General features: G+C 46.4%; 1 protein-coding gene and 1 long non-coding RNA gene across 5 annotated transcripts in view; both read right to left on the reverse strand.

The window, feature by feature from the left end:
* The window catches only part of LOC309333857, a 153,927-nt gene that overhangs the window by 131,140 nt on the left and 3,467 nt on the right, over positions 1-19,320 (reverse strand). The gene's annotated exons all lie outside the window — the stretch shown is intronic.
* Positions 1-19,320, reverse strand: part of AKNA (AT-hook transcription factor) — a 66,915-nt gene that overhangs the window by 38,464 nt on the left and 9,131 nt on the right. For 2 of the 4 annotated variants that reach the window (XM_081847433.1, XM_081847430.1), the window contains exons 2-3: positions 3,776-4,289; positions 1,262-2,463 (exon numbers count right to left, since the gene is read on the reverse strand). In XM_081847433.1, the coding sequence (XP_081703559.1) occupies positions 1,262-2,463; positions 3,776-4,073 (1,500 nt within the window). In that variant the 5' untranslated portion in view covers positions 4,074-4,289. The remainder of the gene's footprint in view (positions 1-1,261; positions 2,464-3,775; positions 4,290-19,320) is intronic. The other 2 variants (XM_081847432.1, XM_081847431.1) reach the window with 2 other exon arrangements.

Here is a 19,320-nt window from a genome sequence, read left to right on the forward strand (position 1 = left end):
GGCTTAGTCATGCGGGCCACATGACCCGGAAGCTGTACGCCGGCTCCCTTGGCCAGTAAAGTGAGATGAGTGCCGCAACCCCAGAGTCGGCCATGACTGGACCTAATGGTCAGGGGTCCCTTTACCTTTACCTATCCAGTCATGGAATTTGCATGGGTTGCAACCAATGTTAGAGTAGGTATATTGAAATTATTGTACACGACTAAGTTACTCTGAGTGAATTTTTTTTAAAAAAATTGTGCAAATAACGATCAGTTATCGTTATCCCAGTTACATACATCATCTCCTAGCCCTTCTTGTCTGGACTTCCCAACCTATCTTCCCTTGACACCCTAACCCAATCACTTTGGTTTTTTTGCAACTCTTAAAGTTTTCCAAACCTTCCCTTCTCTATCTTTCACTCTTTGTTATGTTTACTGGTGTTCATATGTTTAACCCTACTTGTAAAATTATATTTACACAGTTTCTTTTTAAAGTTGTTCCCACTTGCTCAATGCTGTTTTTCCCTTTGAAGTTCTTATTTTGGCCATCATCGTGGCTAATTTTACATATTCTATTAGTTTAAGCAACCACTGGTCTTTGGGCGGAATTTTCCTCTCCTTCCACATTTTAGTGTGTACATAGTACGTAGTACCCTTCCTGTAGCTGTTGCATAAAGGAAGAGGTTTTTTTTTACTTTATCTGGGATTTCCTGTCCCCTTACAGCTAACAAGAATTCTTCTGGCTTCTTGGGGCTCTGAGTGATACTTAGTTGGATACAACTCTATGGAATTTGATTCTGGAAGATGTAGTGATGACCACTAACTTGAATGGCTTTAAAGGAGGATTAGCCAAATTCATAGAGGACAAGGCTATCAATATATCTACTCTAACATTGGTTGCAACCCATGCAAATTCCATGACTGGACAGCAAGTAGCTAAGAAAATGGAGGGGGGTGTCAAACAATTTGAAATTACCCCAATGGCTATGTTCTACATCTACAGTCAGAGGCAGTCTTTCTCTGAATACCTACCAGTTCCTGGAAATTACAATTTGGGAGAACACTGTTGTGTTCAGCTCCTGCTTGTGGGCTCCCCATTGGGGTATCTGGCTGGCCACTGTGACAACAGGGTGTTGGACTAGATGGGCTCCCTTTGACCTGATCCAGGGCTCTTCTTACATTCTTAAGGGATACAAGCTCTGGCACAGGCCATCTGCCAGAATAGGAAGTAAGTCAATGTGTGGCTTCAGAACTTTCACAATAGACACTGAAGCTATTACCTGAAGTTGATGCACCAGCACTGTAGCTTGTCTTGGGGATTTGAGTTCTTCGGGAATGACAGAAATGGTGGGATCTTGACATTTCTGCACAGACCCTTCCCCACTGCTCAGTAGCACCTCCCGGACAATCTCAGCAGGAGACTTGAAGACCACTGGCTTCTCAGATTCCTTGGTCCTCGCTGGGGGGGTCTTCCCCCGGGGTGGATGGTAGCTTTGTGCGTTCTTTGGAAACTTCACTCGAGGCTCCACTTTGGACAGATCTGGAAGTGGGTAGTTAAGCTGCCCTCGGCCATACTGCAAAGTGTCAGTCGCTGCCAGGTTTACTGGACTACTTTCTTGGACAGGCTTGCTCAAACTGGGCTCTCCTGCCCTTTTCCAGGCAGCTCTCCCCTGTGGGCTCAGGGACCTGGACTGCCTTTTGAATTTGGATGGCAGTCCATGAGGAACATCTGTTTTCAGCTTCCACACCTTTTCCAGCTGCTGGTAGCCAGCTTGCCTCAGGGTATGAGATGTTTTCATTGCCCCGCTTGGTTCCAGAAGCTTCTCCTTCGGTTTAACAGTGGCTAAAGGAAAACACTGAGTTGTTCTGGCTCTGCCGGCAGTGGCAACCACCTTGTCAACATCTTCCTTAGGGTGGCCCAGGTTCTCTAAAAAGGAGGATTCTGGTAAGGTCTCAGCCTCAATGCTGGGATAATTTAGAACATGGTCTACAAACGAGGGGCTATGACTGCTGCCCATGGAACCCCCAAAAGAGCTGCCATGAGGACTTCTCCTTGATGGGGAAGTAAGTGCCATTTCCTCTGGAAACTTCTGAGTCTTGCCAAGCTCATAGGCATCTGTTTTCAAGAGGGTGCATTCCAGAGGAGGCCTGGAAGGAGAGGCACTGAGGTTGGAGTTATCAGAAAACTCTTCTCCACCTTCTGAGATAAAACTGTAGGATTTGCTGCTTTTGTACAAGGCCTGTGGGTCTCTCAGTGCCTCAGGACTGGTGCTATACTCTGAGCCATACTGGACCTCATATGAGAGCTCTGGGTAGGTCTCTCCCTCACTGCTAGCATCCAACTCCCCTGCTTGTTTCTCCAGATCTTGGGAGCTGCCTGGATCCTGGTCATCTTCTGGGGCACCCAAAAGTTGGTCTCTCTGCGGATGCCAGTAGGAAATCGGACCTTGATCATTGGGGCTTCCATTGTCCTCTAGATGTTCTGTGGAGAAGGAAGAAGAGAATGCTTAAATATATCCCACTTTTGATCATGTAGCTTAATGCAGAAGGCAGGCATTAAAATACTAAATTAGATTAAAAGTCCTAGACCCCTTCCAGGAGCTCAGAGTAATTCCATTTAAAACCTCACGACTTTACCAAAATTTCAGGAAGGCCTTTAGATCCTTTCCTCATCAAACATAAGGGTTGTATTCAATGTTAGTCCTACCTAGAGCACAACCACTGACATAATTAATTCATCCCACCCCACACCCTCTTGCTGACTCTGCAGAAACTTGAGCCAGTCACTGTTGCTCAGCCTAACCTACCTCACAGGGTTGTTGTGGAGATAAAATGGAAAAGGGGAGAGTAACGTATGTAGCCCTCCTCCCTGCTGCTCCTAGAAAGTGGCCTTCAGAAGTATACCACCCCTGAACATGAAGGTTCAATCTACCTTTTGTGCCCCATTGACACTGACAGATCTGGCATACATGAATGCACCTAATTTCAAAACCATCTGAACCAGACTGCCATCACCACATTTGTGACAGGGAGTTCCATAACTGAATAATGTATTATGTGCCCATCTTTTTGTCTGTACTGAATCCAATGAGCTTGAGTTCTAGCATTATGGAAGAGGAAGAAAACAAAAAAAACCTCTGTTGACTTTCTCCACATTATGTGCCATGTGGTAAACAACTATCTCATCCCAGCTTCATCATCCAGAAGATCTGAGAAGTGTGAGAACTGGCATTTGGCCTCAGTGTGTGTATTTCACAACATTAAAACTCCACACAAATTCCATGCCAGCCACAGCTGAGTTTCTGACATCTGTATAAATTATGCAAATTTGCAAAAACCATGTGCATTTTGCATCTCTCATTCTGGTTTTGCTAGTAACAGTAGGAATTTAAAGGGCACTGTAGCTCCAAAACCACTGATAACCTTACTCAGCTGCCTCTCTGGTCCCGTGTTGGGACACGGGTGGCGTAGTGTTCATGGGTGCTGATAGAGTGGACTGTAGGGAGTTGGCGTCAACTAATTCTAGCTTTGTCCCTCTCTTCCTCCTCCCTGCTAAGTTCTACAAAGGACATCACTTGAGACTACGGAGGAGGAAGTTGGCAGGCAGGACCAGCCCCTGGACTGGATGTAAGTAAGAAGGGAGGCAGGTTGAGACTGGCTGAGGACTCACTGAGGGTGGTGGGGCAGTGCCCCATTTGCCCTAATAGGCCAGCCTCCTACTGGTTATAATCTACTTTCACTCAATCGGCCAATGTTCGTAGAGAAGGGTCAACCAGATCTCCTGTGTTACTCACTGTGTCGGTCTGCAGGATTCCCAGGGCTGGTTGCCCCTGCACATTCAAAGTCCTGACGTTCACCCAAGTCAGACCCCCAGTTGCGTTCTGCCAAAAATTCTTGGTTGCTCTTAAGCTCTTCCATACGTTCAACATCCTCCAGGATCTCCTGAGGAGAAGAGACACCCTGCCAATTCAGCCTGCTTCTTCCCACACTGGGGTCTCCCTCCAGATCTTCACGCCTCTCAAGCTCATCTTCTTCCTTCTCCTCCTGCAGGCGGAGGTGTGCTTCAAAGCCATCCCTTGCTGCATTGGACATCCCCGCAGTCACTGATAAGGCAGATTGATGCAGGGTGGCGTGATGGAATAACCTCCCGGGGGGGGGGGGGGACAAGGCGGGAGCGAGACTCACTTGTACCGTTTCATCGTTGCTTCTGCAAAGAGCTGAGGGGTGTCAGGGGGTGGTACGAGCCTTGGAAAAAAAGTAGGTCACATTGCAGTTTCATTCAGCACTTCCACACATCCTGTCCCCAGGCTGTAGGGGGGGTAAGACAAAAGAGAGTTTGAATGGCAGTTGGCTCATATTTTTCTCAAAGAGCCCCCCCTTTTTTGGCCTCTTCATTCAATGGTTAACATTTCTGTTGGCCAGTAAGACATGCCCTAACTGCCCCCTCCTTGCGAGGGATGGCAGTCAGCAAACACAGGCTGTCCCTGGAGACAGAACTGAGAGAAAACAGCAAAAGTGGTTGACAGTGTTGGTTTTCCAGGAACTGTCCCTAAATAGATTTCCAGTTTTTGGCTAGCTGGAGAGCTTAATGTCATGAACCCTAGCCTGACTTTCCAGCACAAGGGTATGGGTTGGCAAACTAAGGCCCAGGGGCCAGATCTGGCCCAATTGCCTTCTGGATCCGGCCCACAGACGGTCCGGGAATCGCCACGTGGATCGCTGTGGGGATTCTGATTGTTCAGGCTGTGCCATTGCCCCCCCCCCACACCATGGCAGCGCCTCCTCCCTCCCTCCTCCTGGCTTCTCCCTGCCCTGCCTAGAGGAGGAAGGGGGCTGGGTTTTGTTGAGCCATGGTTGGCTGACCGCCATTTTACGCAGCCCCTCTCCAGAGCCAGCTCTTTTGGCCACTCATCGTCCCTCCACCGCCACCACTGCCAGCCCTTGCTACTCGCAAGGCACAGGAGCCGCAGTTGGCTGAGTGCCATTTAAAGCAGAGCAGCTCCTCTCCGGAGCCAGCCCTTTCATGCCACTCATCATCCCGCCACTGCCACTGCCAGCCCCTGCCCCTCATAAGGCACAGGCAAGCAGCCACCGAGGAGGAAGAGTCGTGGGGTTTTTTTTCTTCAAAATATAGTCCGTCCGCCCCCACAAGGTCTGAGGGACAGTGGACTGCCCCCCTGCGGAAAACGTTTGCTGACCCCTGGCATGGACTCTCAGGCCATTCTGTGTGGCCCTCAGAAATCTCCCCAGTCCACCCCCTCCAGTTGCCTTGCTTTGCATCCTTCTTGAGTCGCCCCCGTATGTCCTGGCTGTGTCCTTGAATTCTGAGAATTGCTCTTGCAATAGAGAAGGATGATTGTGCGTAGAAACTAGCCTACTGAACAAAGGTAAAACCTACATTCATTGCTTGGTCTGTTTTTGCCTCTGGCTCTGTCCATCCCTGGTGGCCCTGGGAAGGCTGCCTAGAATGGAATGAGGCCCCCAGGGTGAAAAAGATTCCCAACCCAATTTGGTTGTAACACTCTTTTTCTGCTTTCTCTCCTCAGATATCCTACAAGAGACCCAAGGCTTATCCCAGGAACAAGAAACTTAGATAAAAGGGGAAAACTGTGGAACTTTAAAAATCAGTGGTGGTAGAATGCCATTGCAGGGCAGCTGGGATAGAGTCTTAGATCAAGGTAGAGATGAGGAACTGTCTTTCTGCTGCAGCCTACATTCCCTTGAGGGTTACCTGGTGGCTGTGCTTGCTCACAGTGGGCATGTCCAATGCCAAGAGTGGACATGACACACCTTTTCCTCACTCCCACAGCCCCTTCCTTCTCACCTGAATGATGTTAAGCCAAGGATTGAATGAAAATGTGCTGAGGGCTTGATTTAAGGCCAGGAAGACCTGGATTCAAATACCCACTCTGGGACAGCTTGTATTAATCACCAACTCTTGGCATAGCCTACCTCACAGTCTTGTTGTAAGAATGAAATTTGGTGTGTGTGAAGAAGAGAACCCTTGGAGGAAGGCTGGCTTCTCCCGAGGCCGATACCAGTTTACACAATAGATTCCACTCTCTTCTTCTACACACACACACACACACACACACACACACACACACACACACACACTTCAGCCTCCCTTTCCATACAGATGGCAGACACAGAAATTCCAGTATCATGCCGTGCCATTTGCCACAGGCAAAGTGTGATGCAGCTGTGGGGGGGGGGTGTTCCTTCTATCCTCTCCAGCCAAACTGTAGTGTCTGAAAAGGTTCCATTCATTCCACTGGAGAGGTGGCATTGATTCCAGAGCCAGCAAGGCAATAAAAGACTCATCTCACACAGAGATGGGGAACTCAAAGGGGGCATTCACACAATCCACTAAGATCATAGACCTCAAACGGGGGTTCTTGTGCACAGCTGTTGGGAGTAGGATTCTGTCCAAGGTGGACAGAGTGTATGAAGACTCCAGCTGGATTAGGCCAAAGACCCACCTAGCGATGTCCATTTGGGGAAGGCGCATACCTCAGTGGTAAAGCATCTGCTTTGCATGCAGAACATCCCAGGTTCAATCCCTGGCATCTCCAGAAAGGAGTGGGAGTGTACCCTCTATGAAATCCTGGAGAGGCACTGCCAGTCAGCATAGACAATGCTGCGCTAGATGGACCAAGGCAGCCTCTTATGTTCCTATCCTGCTCTCACAGTGGCCAACCAGATGCCTCTGGGGTGCAGGACATGAGTGCAACAGCACTCTTCCCTAATAGCAATTCCCAGCATACTGTCTGATTGCGGGGAAACAGTATGGCCAACGTGCCTAGTAGTTATCAACATGGATTTGTCCATGTCATTTAAGTTGGTGGCTGTCACCAGATCATCTGGGAGTGAGTTCTATAGTTTTAAGTATGGGCTTCCTTCTTCCTACATGATGCTCCACTTGAGGTGGACAGGGCTTCTGCCCCCACCCCACAAGGGAATCCATCAAGGTAAGGTCATGCACAGTCCATTAGGGTCTGCAGCTCACCCTGAAGTTATGCAAATGCAACCACATTACCTGGGTTCCACTTGCAGCTGCTGGGCTTGTTGCAGTCCAGCTTGGCTGAGAAAGACCCATTAGCACACAGCCTCCTTTGTTCACCACTGTTTGTTCTGGGAGACTAAGTGGCCTTCACTTTCACTGTCGCCCAAGGCTGCTTTTAAAGAGAGGAGCCTTTCAATAAGCCTGCATGATTTTTCTCTATTGTGTGACTCTCCTTTTCTTACACACACACACACACAAACACGGGGAGAGAGAGAGAGAGAGAGAGAGAGAGAGAGAGAGCGCGCGCGCGCTAGTTTCCTCCCACACCAAAGGCACAAGTAACCACTCATGCTGTCTCTTCTTGCTTTCCCTAAAGCCATGAGTTCACAGCCCCCTTTACCCCTCTCTAGAGAAAAGTCCTTTCATCCACTCTGTTTCTCCACAGGTTAAATATATGAGTTAGAGAGAAAAAAATCCATCCAAAGACTCCCAAATCCTCTACTGAGGCAATCTGAATTCTGGAAAAAAACATGCAAGATCAAGTCCACACAAGGCCAAACCACACATAGAATCATAGAATCATAGAGTTGGAAGAGACCACAAGGACCATCGAGTCCAACCCCCTGCCAAGCAGGAAACACCATCAGAGCACTCCTGACATATGGTTGTCAAGCCTCTGCTTAAAGACCTCCAAAGAAGGAGACTCCACCACACTCCTTGGCAGCAAATTCCACTGTCGAACAGCTCTTACTGTCAGGAAGTTCTTCCTAATGTTTAGGTGGAATCTTCTTTCTTGTAGTTTGGAGCCATTGCTCCGTGTCCGCTCCTCTGGAGCGGCAGAAAACAACCTTTCTCCCTCCTCTATGTGACATCCTTTTATATATTTGAACATGGCTATCATATCACCCCTTAACCTCCTCTTCTCCAGGCTAAACTTGCCCAGCTCCCTTAGCCGTTCCTCATAAGGCATCGTTTCCAGGCCTTTGACCATTTTGGTTGCCCTCCTCTGGACACGTTCCAGTTTGTCAGTGTCCTTCTTGAACTGTGGTGCCCAGAACTGGACACAGTACTCCAGGTGAGGTCTGACCAGAGCAGAATACAGTGGCACTATTACTTCCCTTGATCTAGATGCTATACTCCTATTGATGCAGCCCAGAATTGCATTGGCTTTTTTAGCTGCCGCGTCACACTGTTGGCTCATGTCAAGTTTGTGGTCAACCAAGACTCCTAGATCCTTTTCACATGTACTGCTCTCAAGCCAGGTGTCACCCATCTTGTATTTGTGCCTCTCATTTTTTTTTGCCCAAGTGCAATACTTTACATTTCTCCCTGTTAAAATTCATCTTGTTTGTTTTGGCCCAGTTCTCTAATCTGTCAAGGTCGTTTTGAAGTGTAATCCTGTCCTCTGGGGTGTTAGCCACCCCTCCCAGTTTGGTGTCATCTGCAAATTTGATCAGGATGCCCTTGAGTCCATCATCCAAGTCGATGATAAAGATGTTGAATAAGACCAGGCCCAAGACAGAACCCTGTGGCACCCCACTAGTCACTCTTCTCCAGGATGAAGAGGAACCATTGATGAGCACCCTTTGGGTTCAGTCAGTCAGCCAGTTACAAATCCACTGAGTGGTAGCATAGTCAAGACCGCATTTTACCAGCTTCTTTACAAGAATATCATGGGGCACCTTGTTAAATGCCTTGCTGAAATCAAGGTAGGCTACATCCACTGTGTTCCTTTCATCTACCAGGCTTGTAATTTTGTCAAAAAACGAGATCAGGTTAGTCTGACATGACTTGTTTTTCAGAAATCCATGCTGACTATTGGTGATCACAGTATTCCTTTCTAGGTGCTCACAGACTGTTTGCTTAATGATCTGCTCCAGAATCTTCCCTGGTATTGATGTCAGACTGACTGGGTGGTAATTATTTGGGTCCTCTCTTTTCCCCTTTTTGAAAATAGGGACAACATTTGCCCTCCTCCAGTCTGCCGGGACTTCGCCTGTTCTCCAGGAATTCTCAAAGATGACTGCCAGTGGTTCTGAGATCACATCTGCCAGTTCTTTTAATACTCTTGGATGCAGTTCATCTGGCCCTGGAGACTTGAATACATCTAAACTAGCCAAGTATTCTTGTACTATCTCCTTAGTTATTCTGGGCTGTGTTTCCTCTGCTGAATCATTTGCTCCAAATTCTTCAGGTCGGGCATTGTTTTCTTTATCGGAGAAGACTGAGGCAAAGAAGGCATTGAGGAGTTCAGCCCTTTCTGTGTCCCCTGTTTGCATTTCACCATCTTCTCCTCTGAGTGACCCCACTGTTTCTTTGTTCTTCCTTTTGCTACGAACATACCCATAAAAGCCTTTTTTGTTGCTTTTAACCTCTCTAGCAAGCCTGAGTTCATTCTGTGCTTTAGCTTTTCTGACTTTGTGTCTACACGTGCTGGCTATTTGTTTGAATTCCTCTTTGGTGGTTTCCCCCCTTTTCCATTTTTTGTACACATCCTTTTTTAATCTTAACTCAGTTAAAAGTTCTTTAGATAGCCACCCTGGCTTCTTTAGGCACCTTCCATGTTTCCGTCTCATTGGTATTGCCTGAAGTTGTGCTTTTACTATCTCTCTCTTAAGAAACTCCCAGCCATCATGAACTCCCTTTCCTTTTAGTATTACTGTCCATGGGATCTCACCCAGCACTTCCCTAAGTTTTATGAAGTCGGCTTTCTTAAAGTCAAGAAATTGAGTTCTAGTATGCTTGGCTGCTCGTTTCCGCTGTATAGTAAATTTCAGAAGAGCATGATCACTCGCGCCTAATGATCCTTCCACTTCTACCCCACTAACCAGGTCATCAACATTGGTTAGGACCAGATCTAAAATGGCTGTTCCTCTTGTTGCTTCTCCCACTTTCTGGACAATGAAGTTGTCTGCAAGGCCAGTGAGGAATCTGTTTGACCTTATGCTCTTGGCTGAGTTTGGCATCCAACAAATATCCGGGTAATTGAAGTCCCCCATTACTACTATCTCCCTTCTTTTTGCATGCTTGGCCATCTATTCCAGGAAGGCATCACCTATGTCTTCCGTTTGGCTTGGGGATCTATAGTAAACTCCCACAATGAAGTCACTGTTATTCTTCTCTCCCTTAATTTTGACCCAAATGCTTTCACTTTGGCATTGAGGTTCTAAATCTTGGATCTCTTCACAGGTATACACATCCCTGACATATAACGCCACTCCTCCTCCTTTCTTGTCTGGTCTGTTTCTCTGAAATAGATTGTATCCCTCCATTATTACATTCCAGTCGTGGGACTTATCCCACCAGGTTTCACTGATGCCTATTATGTCATATTTAGTTTGCTGTACCAAGAGCTCAAGCTCATCTTGTTTATTTCCCATGCTTTGCGCATTAGTGTACAGACATTGAAGTCCATTAATCGTTCCCCCGTGTCTCTTATTTAAGGATTTTTTCCTCCCACCACTAGGTCTGCATGCTGTTTGCTCCATTTGGTCTATGACATTTGGATGATCATCTTCATCAATTGATAGACTCCTACCTTCAGGAGCACTGTCTCCCTCCCCCACATTAGTCAGTTTAAAGCCCTCCTGATGAGGTTTCTGAGATTTTTGGCAAAAACATTCCTCCCAACCGTTGTGAGGTGCCGCCCATCGCTTGCCAGAAGTCCATCTTCAAGAAACTGCAGTCCGTGATCTAAGAATCCAAACCGTTCCTGTTTACACCATTTGCGAAGCCAGCTGTTCACTTCCACTATTTTTCCCTCTCTCCCTGGGCCACGTCGTTCAACTGGGAGGACAGATGAGATGACAATTTGTGCATTTAATTGCTTCAATTTCCTGCCCAGAGCCTCGTAGTCTCTTTTGATCTTCTGGAGGCTATTGCTTGCAATGTCATTAGTTCCCACATGAACCAAGAGGAAGGGGTATTTGTCAGTGGGTTTTATGATTCCTTGCAGTCGTTCAGTTACATCTTGGATCTTAGCCCCGGGGAGACAGCACACTTCCTGAGACATCTTGTCAGGCCCACAGATCACTGCTTCTGTTCCCCTCAGTAGGGAATCCCCTATCACCACTACACACCTCCTCTTAGGTCTGGTCGGGGTTCTTCCGTGTGCTGTCCATTCCAAGGTTGCCTGAGGACTAACTTTGCTGCTTGTCTTCATATACCTGATCGACTGTAATGAGGGAGAGATCCTCAAATGGAGTCTGCTCTTCGTCTTCCATGCTAGGGGAGAGGACCTCAAAGCGATTGTGTATTTCTAAACAATCAGAGCGAACCCTGGGCCTCCTACTTCTTTGAGTCATGTTTCTCCATATATCTGGCTCCTGTGTTGGTGAACTAGCCTCCTTCTCAGGGGAGTCCCCTGTCTCCTCCTTGGTGGAGACAGTGTGCTCTGTTGCTTCCAAGAAGAGCTCCAGCTCTCTAATTCTTTGGAGCGTAGCTACACGTTCCTCCAGTTGCTGGACTTTGTCTTCTAAGAGGGCAATCAACATGCAATTGCTGCAGGTAAAACTGCCTGCAACCTTTGGCAAGATGGCAAACATTGCGCAGGAACCGCAGGCGACTGCAGCTGTTTCCTCACCCTCCATCTTGAGAATGTGTCGTTGGGGGTGACTACAGCGGTCCTCCATCATAAAAAGCGTGAAGACAGGACAAATAACTCCCCCCCAAAAAAACCTAGGTCTCCCCCAACAAACGTTTGAGACTAGCTCCCCTAAATCTAAAAGATGGATCAAACTGCGCGCGCCGCTGCCCTGCAAGCTCTGATAAGCTCCTCCCACAGCTAATCACCTACCTCAACAGAAACCCTGCCCCCTCTGACCTTTGCACAGGGAGAGCAGCTAATCAGCCACAAGAAACACACACACAAGAAAACCCTTTTTGCTCCTTCTTCAGCTGCTGCCCTGCAAGCTCTGATAAGCTCCTCCCACAGCTAATGACCTCTAATCATCTACAGTGGACGCTCGGGTTGCAAACGTGCTCCGTGCGGGATGCATATTCGCAACCCGCAGCATTCGCAACCCGCGTCTGCGCACGAGCGGGGTGTGACTCGGTGCTTCTGTACATGCGCAAAGAGTGATTTAGCACTTCTGTGCATGTGCAACCACCGAAACCCAGAAGTAACCCATTCCAGTACTTCTGGTTTCAGCAGTCCACAACCCGAAAAAACGCAACCTGAAGAGGCTGTAACCCGATGTACGACTGTACATGGCACTATGCTCCATTGAACTAAGCTCCTAGTTCTCACTGAGGTGGGCAATATGTGTCTGAGTCTCCCACTTTATGTGAGGGCTCACATGATGCTCCTCTGTAACACCACACATGTTCCCTGCACTTAACAAGCTAGTGACTCAGGGTTTGGAGACTAGCCACTTCTCCTAGTTTTCTACATGCAGGATTTTATTTTTGTTATGCAGTAACCTTTCGGGCGTATGAGCCCCACCTGGAGTCTGGATAGAAGCAGGGCAAACACCAGTTGGCCACCTCAGTGAGACTTGCCTCTGAGTAAATGTGCCTAGCATCCCAAGACACTGCTCCTTCTCTTGTGTTAAACACCTCTCCACCCAGGAGCAAAAAGAACCAGCGCAACAAACACAGCAAGGCCACATCTGAAACTGGAGACAGATGGTAATTGCCGCACTTGGGAACCAAGCACATCACTATGGATTAAATCTAAACTGTGACCATGGAGATTCTCAGCATGAAGCTTTTCTGAAGGACAAACCAGAGTAGGCACAAGAAGGACAACTCACCAGTAAAACAAACAGCAACTTGGATTGCTCCTCTGCTTATGATGTTAATGAAAAGAAAAGCTGGAAACCTAAGTGGTGTTCCATAATGCTCCTCTTGTCGAGCTTTCCTAAGTGGCTTTCAATAGGGAATGTGACAAATTCATGAAGAATGGGTTTATCAAAGGCCGCTAGCTGTGGTGCCCATATGGAACCTTCATGTCCCTAGGCAAGGTATCTGAACACCTGTCATGTTCTGCTCTGACACTGGAACCAAAAGGGAAAGCATCAAGGCTGGAAGACCATGGACAGCTCCAAATGAGCAGCTTGCTTACACAAAGCTTGAGAGCAGATCGAGGACTTTAATGCCTGTGCCTCCCTCTCCCAGGCTCCACTCCCTTGAGAGAACTTCAGAGGACCAACCCTCTGGCCTGAAGATGGGCACTCCCTCCATACTACAGCCTCCCTCCTGGTGATACGCAGTGGGAGGCATCTGGAGCTTCAGGCTCAGGGGAAGGTGCCCAGGATGGTCCAGGGAATGGCCCTACCAGCTCTGGTTATCTAGGAGGTTCCTCTCATTGTTCTACAACCATCTCAGGTGCAAATGTCTCCCAATCTTCCACAGTCAGCTCAGACCTGACCAAGCCACAACAGCTGCTCCTGCAGCCTCTGATCATGAAGACACCAGTTGCTAAATAGGTAAGCGACGTGTGAGGGCTGCTGCCTTCATGCCCTGAAAATATCTGACTCGCCCACTGTGGGAAGCAGAATTCTGAAATAGATGAGCCCTTTACCCTGATGCAGGAGGGCTATTCTTAAGGTTGAAACACATGGTTTTTTCTGATGTCACAGAGAATGGGAACAAGATTTAAGAAATCTGCACAGAAGCTGAGACCTGCCTCTGTTCCAGGTGGGCTCTTCGGATATTATAATAGCATGTTCCTCTGTCCTAAATTTACATGAGACTTCCAGTAGCCTCCTCCACTTTTGCTTAAAGGTAAAGGGACCCCTGACCATTAGGTCCAGTCGTGGCCAACTCTGGGGTTGCAGCGCTCATCTCGCTTTATTGGCCAAGGGAGCCGGCGTACAGCTTCCTGGTCATGTGGCCAGCATGACTAAGCCGCTTCTGGCGAACCAGAGCAGCACACGGAAACACCATTTACCTTACCACCAGAGTGATACCTATTTATCTACTTGCACTTTGACGTGCTTTTGAACTGCTAGGTTGTCAGGAGCAGGGACTGAGCAACGGGAGCTCACCCTGTCATGGGGATTCAAACCGCCGATCAGCAAGTCCTAGGCTCTGTGGTCTAACCCACAGTGCCACCCACATCCCGCCCTAAATTACACCTAGAACTGTACTCACAAGCTGCAAGTCCTACTTCTATTTTTCATCCAAATCCTGAACACACAGAGCTTCGTACAGGCAGAGGTCCCAAAGAGAACATAAGCTGAGCCTTCTGGATCAGGCCAATGACCCATCTAGTTAGTTCAGTAACCTTTTCTCACAGTGGCTAACCAGATGCTTGTGGGAAGCCCACAAACAGGACTTGAGCCTAACAGCCCACTTGCAATTCCAGGCAAATGGTATACAGAGGTGTTGGGGGTATAGGAAGAGACCAGATGAACCAGGAGAAAGGGGACTCGTCTAGCTCAGTATCCTGTTCTCACAGTGGCCAACCTGATGCCTGTGGAAAGCACAGTGCAACATCTCTCTCCCCACCTGTGATCCCCAGCAATTGGTGCTAAGAGGCCAGTTGCTCCCAACAGTGAAAGTAGAAAATAGCCATTGTGGCTAGAAGCCTACTGAACTTTACATCTGTGGCTCTGTCTGCTTTTGCCTCTGGCCCTTCCTAGCCCTGGAACATGGCTCCCAGTAAGGTTTCATGAAAGGTAATACAGCCCTCAGGCTGAAAAAACATTCCCCTCTCATGTTCACAAAGGACTATCTGTTTCTGAAATGTTTTTATATAAATGCAAATGATTCTTAACAAGGCCTGCAGATGGGGCAGGCAAGAAATGATTTTGCAAGAAACCCCAAAACCTTACAGGACAAAAAACAGAAAAAGTTGTAGACAGGCTATTTGCTACCCACATGATCTCATCAACTTTTTTTGAGTTATTTCATTTCTATTGCACCATCTCACTTCCTCAGTTGGGCCTCTCCTGCTGTTTCTGTCTTCTGCTTTGCTTGCCAATCTCCAAAAACATTATAGCAAAACCACAAGCACATCAGCACTGCAGAAGGGATTCTGCAGAAAGGACAAAGGTAGGGGTGCCAATGAAAGATCTGTGGTTCCCTCCAGATTGGTGGGTAATTGTTGGTTTGTGAGTATATTTCACAACACGTAACTGAAATAATAACAGTGCATTAGACATTGATTTATACTGGACTCTCCATGCATCATTCCACTTTTGTTCTGCAGTGCTTCCCCAATGTTACCACATTATCACGTTGAGAGGGACACTCTTTGTGATTTGTGGCATAAAAAGTTATGGGGTTTCCACAGGAAGCTATGGGGCAATGCCTGACTAGAAATGAAATAGTCCTGAAACATCTGTAGGCACAAACAGTATTGGAACAGGATTGCGTATACCAATACCATCATGAGCACAAATAATCATGAATGCACAATTAAACAGATGTTTAGAAGGGACCTTTCTGTAAGATCCACCCCCACCCCCAGCACCCCAATCCTGGTCACAGCACGTTGTTCTTTCTTAAGAGACAGCTGATCTATCTCAGTTTACAACTTTTCTGATTGCAGCAATGGTCAGCCCGGCCTCAAAACAACATGTGATGGGACTAATATTACAAGACCAAAACATGCCTTAAAGTAAAATCTCCACCCAGTACAGCTGAAGATGTACTTCCTTGGGCTGTAGATTTATTTTTTTTAAAAAAACTGCTCCTTATCCACTTTTCTCATGCAAAGTTTACTAGCAGCTGAATTGTGCTTACAGTATAATCCCATTTTAGGAACATAGGAAGGTTCCTTATATCACTAGTCAGACCACTAGTCCACCTTGCTCAGTACTGTTAATACTGACTGCCAACAGCTCTCCAGGATTTCAGGCCAGAGTCCTTCCCAGCTCTACTGGGAGATGCTGGGGATTGAATCTGGGATCTTTTTGCATGCAAAGCAAATGCTCTACCACTGAGCCACACCACCTTCTGTTTTCTCAAAAGAAAGACCTGTGACAAGCAGTGGAACTTAGTTCCAAGAAAACATGCCCAAGAATGCATCGTTATGATAAACTGCATACAGTGGTACCTTGGTTCTCAGTCTTAGCCCGTTCCAGAAGTCCGTTCCAAACCAAAGAGTTCCAAAACCAAGGCACAATTTCCCATAGAAAGCAATGCAAAATGGATTAATCCGTTCCAGACTTTTAAAAACAACCTCTAAAACAGCCATTTAACATGAATTTTACTATCTAACAAGTCCATTGATCCATAAAATGAAAGCAAAAAACAATGTATTGCAGTCACACAATCAATCAATCAGTAGCTGAACTGGGTTCCACACAGTCACAAAAAACAAAAGAAAAAGAGCCGCAAAAACACAAAATAAATAGCAAAAACAGACAGACCTCAGTGTAACACTCAAAGCGGAAGTGTGGCACTCAAATCGGAAGTGTAATACTCAAAACAGAGCATGTTCAGCTTCCAAAAAAAGTTCGCAAACCCGAACACTTAGTTCCGGGTTTGCAGTGTTTGGGTTCCAAGTTGTTTGAGTACCAAGGTGTTTGAGAACCAAGGTATCACTGTACTCTTAAAAAACAACAACCCCATGTTCCAAGCTAAACAAAACTGTTTACTCCTGTACCTTTTATTGATTATTTCAAGTTATCAAGATTCTACTGCAGGGAGTATTCCTCTTGAGGCTGCCAGCCATGTTGTCTTCCACTATACTCCTTTCCATTCCCATCCCAGTCAATTTTTCATTCTGCACCCCCCCTCTGCCCCCCCAAACCCAGTCAGTATTCTATGGTGGCTAAGCATGGCTCTGCCCTTACTGGGCCATCTGGCTGTCTCCCCTACTCCTTTGGTATTCTGCTAGAGATGTTTTGGTACTAGTGATAAGCTTGGGGGTCCACCTTCCCCGCTAAGCCTACTGATATCTCCCATTCGTATGTGGAGGGCACTATTTTGGTATCATGTTACTATTGGTTACCATTTGCTTACTCTCAAGCTATTTTATCTGCACCCATTATTCCCTTTTCTGGTTCTCTCCCCCAGTAAATGATAACTCCCACTTTTTTTCCCTTTTGGGGATGCCTTGTTAATATTTTAGTGTGAGCTTTTAAATGGCAGGCAGAGCCACCCCCTGAATCGTTATAAGTGAGGAGACAGGCTGGTGAAGGCTGGCTGAGAGCAGATTGAGGCTGTTGGGGCTCATTAGCCCCAGTAGACCAGCCACCACTACTTTTTGGTTTTGAAATTTTGAGAATTAATACATTGCATCATTTAATTCTGATTTTTCTAGTCATGGAGAAAGGTAAAGAAGCCCAGCCCTTTGGCCAATAGAAAGTTTATTCAGAAATTCCACCAGCTTCTGACACTTCAGATGACATTGCCCAGACATTTCCAAGCCTATAATCATAAGGATTAGAAAACGTACAGATTTTTTTTTTTACAGAACATGCCACTTGGAACTGGGACCCTAGGAACATGAAGCTGCCTCTGCATCTCTTAAATGTTAAGACTTAACAGAAAGGTACAAAACCTTTGTCAGTAACAGCAGAGGCTCTTTAACTATAAGGCTGAAATCAATAATTTGAATGAAACTGAATGACTCAATTTATTATGGTCACAGACCAGAAATATGGACATATACAACGATAGAGAACATGTAAATATACATAGGTTAAAATTAAACTCCATAAGCTAGAGCACAGTAAATAATATGGATATAAAACCATTAAAATATGTAGGTTAAGACCTTAGATGCTAATTTAAAATATGCATGTTAAGACATTGGCCATTAGATACATTCAGGGCTTGTCTGCTTAGTTTCATAGCAGCAGCACAAAATTTGGGCACTTTTAAGGTAATCTCTGGTTCCCGGTCCTCTATTAGATATTTTAAGTAGTGGTCATCAGATCTGCTTGGGGTTCATTGCATGATTGGAGTGATAAATATCAAACATATGTTCCTATAGTAATGACAACATAATAGGACATGAGTAATAGTTTCAGCTTCCTTCCGACCACATGGGCATATTCTCTCTGAATATGGCTTACCTTCAGATTTGCCCTGCACTAATGCAGGTGGTAGGACATTGAATCTGGCAAGGGTAAAAGATCTGCCTAATAAGCTTCTGTTTCAGTGTATCTGAAGAAGTGTGCATGCACACGAAAGCTCATACCAAGAACTAACTTAGTTGGTCTTTAAGGTGCTACTGGAAGGAATTTTTTTATTTTGTTTTGACTATGGCAGACCAACACGGCTACCTATCTGTAACTGCTAAATTTGGGTATGTCTAGCTTGGATATATACCTCACTGAAGTAAACCCCCTCCCATTATCTTTGATTTCTGGGTACTTGGTCATTTCACTCACATGGCATTGCAATTCAACATCCCATATAGCTGCTTAATCAATTATTTGTGCTAAGGGGAATTGGATCAGTTGAATGGCAAATTTTCTTACAGCAAGGTTGGGGGGGGGGCGTCATTAAAAATACCATTCCAGATTTGCCCCAACTCAGAATCAAGACAAAAGAAAAAACAGGCTGGCAGGCAGAGATAAACTCATTGGCAGTAGATGCTCAGCCAGTAGGCAGAGACAAAAGCTAGTTGATTATCAATCAGGGATGGAGGAGGGTTGATGACCACTTTTCCTTGACTGGCTACCAGATGATTGCTTTATGCAACCTCCTGGTTCAGAAACAGGAGCATCTTGAAGCACCAGTTGCTAGGCCAGAACAGCAGCAGAAGGTTGTTGCACTCACACTGGGCTTGTGGACTTTCCCAGTTTCTGGAAACCACAAATGGGGAGAGGTGCTGTTATACTCAGGTCCTGTTGGCAGTCTTCCTGTTTAGGCATCTGGTTGGCAACTGTGGATTAGATGCATCATCAGCTTGATCCATCAGGGCTCTTCTTAAGTTAACTAGAACCTAAGTTAGCCACGTGTGGGAGGGAGATCTACATGGACATTTGGGGCTGATCCAGCCTAAGGTTGTTGTGAGAAATAAAATGTGGAGGAGGAGAACCAAGTATGCAGTCTTAGAGGAGAGATGGGATATAAATGTAATAAACACCAATCAAAAGAGGCATAAACACACGTACACCAGTATTCTCTAAGGGAGTTAATGTTCTTAAGAGTCAAATTCATTGACAGACCCATCACCACCTTTTATTTCTGACATTAGAGGCCTGTGTCCTTGCTGTTGTAGCCAAAGCAACACCATCCATGCAGAGGAGGGGAGCTTAGAGAAACCTCAAGATTTGTAGAAATACAAAGAATACCCCCCCACACAAAAACCCCCAGGAATGGGATTTAGCATGCTCAGTGGCCAACTATATAGAATGGTGATGGGAAGGCTTTTTAAGCCAAATCCCCCCTTTAATTGCCCCTTTCACCAAAACTGTTATTAATCCC

Source organism: Podarcis erhardii (assembly GCF_964252035.2).
Source record: "Podarcis erhardii genome assembly, chromosome: Z".
In the NCBI taxonomy this organism is placed as follows: domain Eukaryota; kingdom Metazoa; phylum Chordata; class Lepidosauria; order Squamata; family Lacertidae; genus Podarcis; species Podarcis erhardii.